Source organism: Rhinatrema bivittatum, chromosome 9, assembly GCF_901001135.1.
Source record: "Rhinatrema bivittatum chromosome 9, aRhiBiv1.1, whole genome shotgun sequence".
Classification (NCBI taxonomy): Eukaryota; Metazoa; Chordata; class Amphibia; order Gymnophiona; family Rhinatrematidae; genus Rhinatrema; species Rhinatrema bivittatum.
This window is the reverse complement of record NC_042623.1, coordinates 183308701-183319466: the sequence shown is the minus strand read 5'-3', so window position 1 is coordinate 183319466 and position 10766 is coordinate 183308701. Positions and strand designations below refer to the sequence as shown.

General features: G+C 48.7%; 1 protein-coding gene across 1 annotated transcript; it reads left to right on the top strand.

Annotated features, from left to right (window-relative positions):
* Window positions 1-312: 312 nt before the first annotated feature.
* Window positions 313-9736, top strand: PTMA (prothymosin alpha). Its single transcript, XM_029615929.1, has 5 exons — window positions 313-504; window positions 5494-5565; window positions 6304-6403; window positions 8655-8722; window positions 9590-9736. Exons 1-5 carry the CDS (start codon window positions 460-462, stop codon window positions 9635-9637), a joined length of 333 nt encoding a protein of 110 aa, XP_029471789.1. The 5' UTR covers window positions 313-459; the 3' UTR covers window positions 9638-9736.
* The last annotated feature ends 1030 nt before the right edge of the window (window positions 9737-10766 follow it).

Below are 10766 nucleotides of genomic sequence, written 5' to 3'. Positions count from 1 at the left end.
TCTGCGCGCTGTCCCCCCCTGGAGCTGTCAGCTGCAGGCTGAGACCCGCAGCAAACTCATCGCAGGCGCGCAAGAGGAGCCGCGAGGCAGGTGGCGCGCGGGCGGGACGGGGTACTGCAACTTTACCCCCTCAAAAAAAAAAAAAAAAAAAAAAAAACCTCGCACGCTACTCCCATTGTGTACGGCTTCAGCCAATCGCAGGACCAGGACTAGGACTGCTTTTTTTTTATTCTCGGTGCTCGACCAATTAAGCGCAAGCGGTCTGGCAGCTGGTGCCGCCCACTAATCTATATTAAAGGTTCTGGCGCCGCGTGAGCCCTGCACTAGCATTAAAAAAAAAAAAAAAAAGCCATCTTTGCATTGTTCCCGTACAAGCTCCAGGACTTACCTGTACTTTTATTTTATTTTTTTTTATATATCTGTACATTACGTCTATTTTATTACAACAGCTCTTCAACCATGTCAGACACAGCCGTGGATACCAGTCCCGAGAAACCCGTGAAGGTGAGTTGCATCGGCGCTCGTTCGGGAATCTGCCTGTCTTCTGTAGCGCTTGCCTGGCTGGGCGACGGCGCGCTGCCCCTGGGGAAGTGCATGCACCGGGAGCCGGCAGCGACTCAGACCTGCTTTGTCCACGGGCTACCCCGCTGTAAATAAGCAGAGACCCGCTTTAAACTGAACTTTGCCCCCCCCTGCCCTCCCCGCTGAAAGATTCCTGCAATGTGAAGGGTACTCCTCTCTCTCTCCCCCCCCCCCCAGCACTCTTGGACCAATTTCTCCTGAAATGATCGGGAAAGATGAGGCGTGAGGAAGTAACGTGTGAAACTGTAACTTTACATCCGATCTGTAAGTGCCGGTTGCCTCCAGACTTGTGCCGGCGCGGGAGCAGATCGGGGTTTGCTTGCCAACATTTGCCTTGATCTTGCGCGGGTTCTTTTGTTTAATGATGCCAGAGAGACCATGCCGGTTTTAGCTTCGCTTCACTCCTGTGAGCACAACAACATCAACAACAACAAAAAAAAGAAACGAACCGATCAATTCTGCCATCGCGACCGCCTGCCCTGCCTTTCTTTTTCCATGTTTTTAAATAGCGATTAACCTTAAGAATGGGAATGATGCGGCGGCACGCCGCGACTGGTGCTGATGTTTGCTTTTTAAATCGGGATCTGACCTAGGTGCGGTGAAGGCAGACCGGAGCGGAATTTAAAGGGGGCTTTCTGCGCTGCGCCGCTGGCGCGACTCTCGGCAGAGATGGCTCGGACCCAGCGGCTGAAAGCTACAATGTTTCCAGCTGCATCGTACACAGTGACACATTGTAGCACCGGAGATTTTTTTCCGGGTTCTGCTGTAATAAGAAGAGCACGCCCCCTCCCCCCGATCGCATACATTTTGCTTATTTTTTTTTTTTTGCTGGTATCTTTGTGTTAAATTTATGTCCTTCCTAAAGTGCGTTGCCACCGTATCAGGACGGTAGCCAGCCCCTCCGACCGCTGATTGCTTTGATCTGTTTGCTCAGGTTTTGCAAATCCACTAACCGGGGGGGGGAGGGGAAATTTCGCCGCTTTGTGAATTTTATCTCACTTCTGCTTTTTTTTTTTTTCCCGCTTGTGCAAGTTTCGATTGTAGTTCTGTTGTATTGAGTTCGAGAGATCATAGTTCCAGAATAAAAGTAGAACATCGCAGTGTTTCCTGGGGAAAGGGGCTTCTTAATTTCGTTCAGTAAATTCGTGTTTATTATCATCGTCGCGGCACCTTTCCTCATGGTACCGATCCCTTTCAAGGTGAATTTTGGACGATGCTGGTGCCGTGTGGCTAGCGAGAAGGCGTGGAGTTCTCTCGTCTTGATGTCATCTCGTCTCAGGCATGTTGTGTAGCGCTTATCACCCCCCTTACCCCTCCGAGCGAAGTTGCTCCGTTCTGTGATCGGGTTCCTGGCTCCGTTCCAGGTGCTGTTGACGAATTTTAGCTGTTCTGTGCCTGGGAGTATTTTGTTTTTGCTTTGAGGGGTAGGGGTTGTGTGGGGGAACTGTCAGTCCCAGGAGCAAATCCCCAGGAGCACATGCTAACGCTGGCTGACAGCCTCAGCACTGCCCGCGATCTGCTGCTGGAGCTCTGCTGTCATAGAGCGAGGTCGCTGGGCGAGTTTAGGCGGCGATTGGTGCCCAGCATAGTGGATCGGAGCCCCGGTACCGGGCTTGGCTCATTCTGCCCTCGGTCTCCCTGATCTCAGCGGGCAGTTATCGCGCGGGGGGGGGGCGCGGCAGACACTACCGGCGGCTGTAGATCGGATTAAGACATTAGTACAAGTAATATTAAAGCTTTTTTTTTTCTTTTTGGGGCGGGGGTGTTAAACAAATTAATTGCCCGCCCTTGAGCTGAAATTGCCCTTTCCTAAAAATGTGGGGGCGGCCGGGACCGCGCTATATCTCCCCCCTTCTTGTGACGTCTCTAGGGCAGGGACTCCGCGCTCGGGAGTATTTCCCCGCCCCCTCCCCTGTCTTTGCGCACCGCTCCTTGCCTCCTCCGCTAATGCCTGCGGTGAGTCACGTGGTTCTGCGTCCAGTCCCCCCCGCACCTAGCCGGGTGGGGCTTGTAGTTTTCTTAGGGCCGTGTTTGCGTTGGGATGGTCGATAGTGCAATGTTGTGGAAACTACACCTTCCAGGATTCCTGTGAGATGTTGGTGGAATCGGATTACATGAGAGACGCAGATTGGTTGCTTGGGGACGGGGTGGGCCTGCAGTGTTGGGCAGTAGCCTATAGAGAGGCGAGGTGTGTGGCGGTAGGTTTGAAAAGCTCCAAGTAGCGTGGGGAAGAGATTGCTGGCTCTGGCAAATTCGATAGTATTTTGTTTTCCCGCGGTTTAGGTTGGATATTCTGGGCTGATTAAATGTGAAACAGTAATGCAGTATTAAAAAGGTTTTCTGTTCCTCCCCTCCCCTCCGAGCTTATTTGGAATCAGTACCGGAATGCTGGAGCAATGAGCTTTCATTTGCAACTACCCACAGGTTTTGTTTTGTTTTTTTACCACAATTTTAAGAGCCACCACTATCCCAGCCAAGGTCTTGAGATTGGTAGATGGGTACCAGGGCCCCTAAATTTGATAACTCTTATTTTCTGAGGCTAGGGGTACTGAACAGAGTTTGAATTTTAGCTACAGTACATATTGGACTTACTAGTTCAGGGCAGTCAGAGCTCCTCCCAACCCCACTTGTACATAGTGATATGAGCCCCCTCTAGTGGAGAACATAAGAAGTGCTTCTGGGAAAAGAAGTAGGAGGTACTCTAACCGATTAGTGGTACAGTCTCCACCCCAAAACCATAAGGCTGCAGGTTCTAGTTTCCAGGGATATATTATTTCAGTAGCAGCAATGGGAATGTTAATTAGTTTGAGAGAGCAGTTGGAACACAGTGGTACATCTGCCCCTGTTTTGATTCTAATATTGGTCAGTGATTGTGTGTGGGTTTGGGGGCAGTGATAAGAAATCTGAAAGTATAGATATGGCATTATAACTTACATCCTGGATTTTCCCTAAAGTGTTTTTGTTTTTGTGGCTGGATGAGCAGTGGTTAGGGCGTGTGTTTACTTATTTTCATTGTAACTTAGGGATGTGTTCCAGATATTTCTTAAGCTTGATAGGTTACATGATTATAATTATTACATACAGGAGGAAGTATAGGCCTCTGTTAATGGTCTGACTACTTCAAATGATTAGATTTATGTAGGAATAAATAGCATGAGCCTCAGTGATGCCCCCTGGTGATGCCTAATGTAAATACACTAATCAAAGTTATAACTTTTGTAGAGATTTAAAATCTATTTTTAATGTAATTTTATAGTTGCTGAAGAACATTTATAATTTGCTAACCAGAAAAGACCAATTAAAGCAATTGATTTCAGCAACAGAGATGTTAGGCTTTTTTTTTTTGTTTTGTTTTTGTTTTTGAATGGTGCTTAGTATAGTGCAGATAATCTGGGTTTAATTCTGTGGTCAGGTTCTCCATTCCAGGGCTGACTGGGAGTACTGTGGAGGCAAAATTCGGACCCCCCCCCCCCCCCCCCCAGGACTTATCTATTGTGGTATCTAGTGAATGAATGTAGGCTCCATGATTGCAGGGTTCCAGAGAGAGCCCCAGTGCATGGCCCCCAGCTGAGGACTGTCACTGCAGTGGCTGGTCTGAGTGAAATGAGAGGGGGCAGCTATGAATGAAGGCTCATGGCAGCATAGTACAACCGAGCTGGAAGCCAAAAGGAAGAGGAGAAAACTCAGGGTGAGGTGGGAGGAGGGGGATTTAAAAAAAAAAAAAAATCTTGATTAAACAAGGTGCTGCTTTCTACTCAAAGTAACTATCTTCCTGGAGACTGAAGGGAACAGTATCACTTTAAAGGACAGCTCAGGGAGGTAATTACCTTAATTGCTAAGCATTGCTTACTAGTAAATTAGAATATAGGCAGCAGGTGTACTGGGGCTTGTTAGGAAAGACAGTGCACCTTGCACAACGCCCAGGGCAGGCTGAGGGCGGAGGGGGGTGTTTTGCAGATGGAAACTTGGCTGTTGGTCCTGTCAGTACAGCACTGCACCTCTGCTGGGAAGATCACATGGTGCATCCCATTGTTAGACAGCTGGGGATGCTGGTCACCAAGGGAAATGCTTTTGTTAAGAGTTGGATGCGATGTCCATATGCCCATGCTTGGTGGCTGTAAACTGCTTAAGTATTTTGCAAGTTCTGGTAGTGTCTTATGTCTGCAGCCTTAAGGCATTTACTGGGTCTCTCTCAGGGACTTTCTTTCCCTCTGGCTCACCTCTCGGACATTCTGATCACTCATGTTGGGGGTCCTTGTGTCATACTGTGGGTGTTAGCAGCATGGGATGTATTTGGGATTTTGCCAGGTAATCGTGCCCTGGATTGGCCACTGTTGGGAAACACGATACTGGACTTGATGGATTTTTGGTCTGATTTTTGTATGCAATTCTTTATCCTGGGCTGCACTAGAACTGCTCCCATGGAGAGAATGACTGGTGTGGAGTAGCGCGGTAAATGACAGCAGAAAAAGAGCAAAGTGTGCTCCATCCGGACAGCTTTTTATTTATTTATTTTAACTGCTGCTCCGTTCAGGTTACCCTGGTTTTTTTTTTTTCCTTCATTTCCATGAGAGATCCCCTGTCTAACCTTCTGACTTTCGTTAGTGTTTGTCTTCCAGGAGGGCATTCCATTCCTCCCCATCCTTTCTATGAAGAAATGTTTCTTGACATTTGCTCCTGTAAAAGGGATGAGAGAAGTAACAGGAGCCAGATAGGGTTTTGCTTTTTAGTGTAAGTCCCAATGTTGTATGGGTGGGGGAGAGATCAGGTGAACAATGGAAGAGCCTGTCACATACTGCATCACTCACAGATGGGGGGGGGGGGTGGCCGATCACATCCAAGATGGGACCATCACTTCCCGACTGAGCGCCTAACTCCAGCACCCATGCTTCTGATTTGCCTCCTCTCTAGGATCTAAAAGAGAAGAAGGAAGTAGTTGAAGAGAAAGAAACCGGAAAAGACAAAGCAGCCAATGGGAATGCAGTAAGTGTTGTGGCCAGCCAGTAATTCCCCCCCCCCCCCCCCCCCAGCACAGTAGTACTGCCTATATTCTATAAGTAATGTGCTTGTCCTGGCTATAGTCATTTCTCTGTTCAGTCTTACTACTTCTTTCTTCTTTGCCCTCAGCAGTAGTTTAATACAAATGTGATTTTAATGATGATGCACTTGCTTTTACGTGCTTCAGCTGTCTCCTCTGTGGTCTCTCTCTCTCTCTACAGCTGTCCATGCAACTTAGTGTCTGCTTCTGCCTCCTTGCCCAGGTTTTTGGTTTCTGGTGAACAGCACAGCCGCATCCCATATTTCCTCAGTTTGAGAATGCCCAAAGAATGAGGAATAGGGGAGAGTGGGGGTGCGGGAGGGATGTGCTGCTGACTTTTGAATATTCCTGACTGGATTTGTCCTGCTGTGGACAGTTGGTCCCTAATTCCTCTTGCAAAGTGTTCAGAATGAAGATTTACTGCTAGCTTGCGGTGTTTGTTTTTTTTGTTTTCTCCCTTCCTATGTTTGCTTGCCTTTCACTTGCACTGTGTGATAACTCTGCCGGTGCCTGTAAGTGTAGCAAAAGCTTCGTGTCCCGGGGAGCAGGGAGGGAACTGGTGTGGGATTTCCCAGAAGGTCACGATCCTGGGCCTGTTTCTGTTGATGGAAGTCGTGCCTGCCCTTGGCGCTCTGCCAGTATTTTCTGTTTTTGCTTATTTCTCCCCCCCCCCCCCCCCCCAGGAGAATGAGGAGAATGGAGAACAGGAAGCAGACAATGAGGTAGACGAGGAGGATGAAGAGGAATGCGGAGACGAGGAAGACGAGGAGGAGGAAGCAGAAGGTAACTATCTGGGGCGGCAGCTGCAGGAGTCGCTCTCACCTAGCACCCGGCGTCCTTGGTAGGAAATTCTGGGCTTGACTTGCCAAAGCCTCTGACCCACTTGTGTATCTTTCAGAGAAATAAAGTGGGAAAAAGTGCCCCCAAATTGGTTTGTGCCACAGAATCTCATATTTTTGTACCCTAAGTCAAGAATCAGCCAGTAAGGCCTGCCCTGCTCATGAGTCCAATAATTCTTTATTGACCGGTGAGGTTCAGCATGGCCCATGTCCTTTAAGCTTTTCTGTTGTAGGGAGAAGCTTCCTTCTGGCATCTGGGCTCGCTTGCTTTATTTAGGGAAATTAGGCCGGCCCTTACACAATACGAGCAATACTATTTTTGGATAAATACACATTCAGGCAATGTAAGGAAAACTAGTGGCAAGTCAGAAACAGAAATGACGGCAGAAAAGGACCAAATGGTCCATCCAGTCTGCCCAGCAAGCTTATTGGTAGCATCTGCTGTGCTGTGCAGGTCCTCCCCATGCTAATCGGTTTCCCAGACCATGGAAGTCCGGGACCCTTGTTGGTTGCTGTTTGAGTCCAGTTCCCCGTTGCCCCCGTGTTTGTCAGATTCCCACACCGTAAAAGTCAGGGCCCTCGTTGATCGCTGTTGAAGCAGAGAGCAATGTTTGAGTTGCATCCAAGTTATCGGCCTTACTGGTCAGATTGCCAGCTTGTGTCCAAGCAGCGCACTGATGAAGAGAGGCGAGTGCCCCGTAGCAGGCTTCCCGCCCCTGCTGTCTGCAAGGACAGATCTCCCCTCTCCAGCACATGGTCTCCCAAGGATTAGCTCTGCTTTCTGCTTGATCGGAGGACAGAGGAGTTTCCAACAGTGATTGTGTGCAGTAAAACAGCCTAGCCCTCCTCTTCCTCTTAAGCACGCACTGGTCGGACTGGGTAAACTGGGGTGTGTTACGGAGCTGAGGGCAGAATCCATGAGGGCTGTGGAATAGGGGGAACTGTAGCCACTGTTTGCCCCCCTCATGTTTCCTTAGGAAGCTCCCAGACCATGTTTCAGGGAGGGTCCCTGTAACCTGTCTCGATTGGGGAGATGTACAGAGCTTGGCCCAGGTTGTGGTGGGGTTTCCCTACCAGCCTCCAGAGCGTTCCTCTCACGGGGACCCTACGGGAAGTTGCTCTAGGGCCTAATGCGGGATCTGGGCTTTGGATGAGGAGGTGCTTGTTCCTTTTGTGGGCTGCCTCGTGGATTTAACTCTTTCTGTGCCTCTGATTTTTCTTTAGCTGGGCACAATTCTGCTCCTTCCTGCCTTCCCTCCTGAGGTGGTTGCAGTTTTTGCTCTGGTTCCAGGGCTGTGTCTTGGTGTGTTTCACAGCAAAGGGAGGCTGTGCCATGGCCAGGGAACGCCTCTGCTCCCAGCTTCTGCTGTGCCTTGGGGAGGCCTCGGCAGCCTTGTTGGAAAGGGGTAGAAAGGTGCTCCCATCCCAGTGCCAAACTCTGCAATAAGTGTTTCATCGTGGTGGCACTGGTGCAGGGAGGAGGGAGAACTCTCTAGCATGGTCATCCCCACACACCTGGACGCGAGTGGATAACATTGCCCCTCTTCCATACAGAGAATTGTTATATCAATATATCACTTGCTGCTATCATGTGAGGGCAGCTTCACTATTCACCGTTCTGCTGCACTTCCACCATTCACCCTGCAATGTTTTGTAGCCTTAATCTTGACCTGTAAGCTGGGGCTTGAAAGGCAGCAGCTGAATTCTGATCCATCACTAACCCTCTGCCGGGGGGCGAGGTGTCCTGAGTAGTGAGTGAGGGCTGTTGGAATAATGGGGTGGGGGAGAAGTGTCCTTGTGCTCCTGAATGAGGTGGGGTAGGGAGAGGGAGCTGTATCCTGGGGAAGGGGGGCTCTGGAGTGAAGGAGGGGGGGGGGGGTGTCCTGGGGCTTCCCCCATGTCATCATTTTTATTGATGCATGGGTGTCTCTCGACCCTTGCCCAGCTGCTGTTGGTGCATGTGGAGTGGGTGATGCTAGTGTCGTCCTGTCGGATGGGAGGGTTGTGAGGGAGAGCAGAACAAGTGTGTGAAACTCTTCCTTTTCTTTAGCAGGATCACAGGGAGCTTAGTTTAATTGCCTCCTTCCTTCCCCCCCTCGCTGCCCCTGTCGTGCTTGAAATGTCACTGGCTGAATGTCTGTCCTCTCGGTATCTGCAGACTCCTGATCTGGCTCTTTATTGCTCTGGCTCTGTAGGTGAGGATGAGGATGATGATGATGAAGCAGCAGGAACCAGAGGCAAACGGGCAGCTGAAGACGAGGATGTGAGTGAAAACATGAGCCTTTTCCAACCAGGTCCTTCTCTTGCCCAGTGGGGCTAAAGCTTGGGGTTGGATGCGGCCCCCTTGGTTTTTGTTTTTTTTTTCCCTCTATTTATTATTGCCATGAAAAAGAAGGTGGCAGTGAAAAAGGCATGCGAGGTCTAACAAACGCACTCCCCATGGTCCCGGGGCCTGAGGCAGAGAGCCCAAAAGTACAACATTGAAATCTTCATGTGTTCAAATTCCAGAGTGGAAACAGCTGGAAGAGTGCCTGGAACCCCCCAGCGCAGAGGTTTTAAGGGCCTCCAATATCAAATGCTCTCCCTGTCTATTGCTGCAGCACCCGGAGCGGGCTGCCCAGATCAGACCCACCCTCTGAATGGCCTTGCGCTGTTGATTTCAGCTGCCATCGTTTCCATGTTTAAAAGTTGATGTGTTAGATTTTGCATAATGTCAGATGGTACCAGCTTGGTACTCTCTACAAAGCCACCTTTTGCTAGAAAGTGTAGAGAAGTTTCTGCTGGAATAGAGATGGGCTATTAGAAGCGGTACGACAACTGGCACAGCCTTCTCTGCAGCAGGGAGGGCACAGGAAGGTGACGTGGTGTCCATTTCTCTTGGAACAGCCAGACATGAGGATGCTTTGTATCCTGAGCTTCCAAATCTAGTTTCACTCCGTAGTAATGACTATAAAATTGTGTGAGCAGCTTGTGCTCAGCTACTGAAGCTAGTTTTTGTGTTTTCATTAGAGCTTGGAAGATTTTGTAGCCTGCCTTGGGCAATGGCAGAAGGAGAACAATTTCTAACTCTACAGTGACTGACTTTTTTGGCACGTGGAACCAAACAAGTCTGTCTCTTTTCTCTTTGTAGGATGACAAAGTTGACCCCAAGAAGCAGAAAACGGAAGATGATGACTAGGTGGCACTGTAACCTACCCACCATTCAGTTCCTGTCACAAAAAAAAAAACACAAAATACCGAAGCCTGTGGTCCCAGTCAGCAAGTAGAGCAGGCGCGAGGAAATATCCAGTTCCCTGCCCGCAAGAGCCACACTGACACACTCATGTCACACCTATGTGGAGAGACCCATGTTTTTAAAAGGGGGTGGGGGGGAGACTAGAACTTCAAGGCCCAACTTTTTTTTTTTTCTGAAAGTACTTTACAAAAGAAGAAGAAAATAAAATTAGTTTGTATTTTTTATTTACATTTTATATTTTTGTATATATTTTTAGGAGGTCAGCCATTTTTTGTCAGGGATCTCTAGGTGACCCAAAAGTGGGGCTTTGAAGGGTGTGTGGCATGTGCAGGGGGGGGAGGGGGAAGGGGTAGGCTGTCTCACCACCTTCCAGCTGACTATACTTGCGCTGTGACCTCAGCTGATTGTTGCAAAAATACATCCAACCTTGTAAAAAAAAAAAAATAAATAAAATTAATAAAATAAAATAAAAAAATAAACAAAAAAAAACAAAGAAGAAAAAAAAAACCCCAAAATTCTTATTTACAAGCATTCCAGTAACTTTCTGTTTGTGTATGTACGTAGGTGCACTAGGATGTAGTTTTGGTTGTATGACAGGCAAGGCCAAAGATGAAACCAGGATTTTTTTATTTTATTTTTTTTTTGGTCTTTTGAAGTTACTGTTCATTTCTCTCCTTGGCCTGTTTGATGTATGTGTGAAACAATGTCTAACAATAAAACGGGAATTCTATTTTGCGAGTTGTTCTAAGGATGTGACCTGTGCGCTCCTTCTTTTGGGCAGAGCCAGGGCTCAGCAGGTGTCAGGCTAACACACGCCCCCCCCCCCCCTCCCCGGCAATTTTTAAGAGCAAGAAAATGCCAGAGCTGTGGAGTGGCCATAGAAATTCAGAGCAGGATCCCAGAGGAGGCCAGTCGAGTTTGTTCAATTTACTTATAGGTGTAATGCCCCAAAGCTCTTTACCGTGTTAAATATTCTTTGTGGATGCCCTAGCACCCCCCCCCCCCCCCTACCTGCCTTTTGGGGCACAGGCCAGCTGTGGCAATGGCTGCTTTACACTTCTCTGACCTTTTG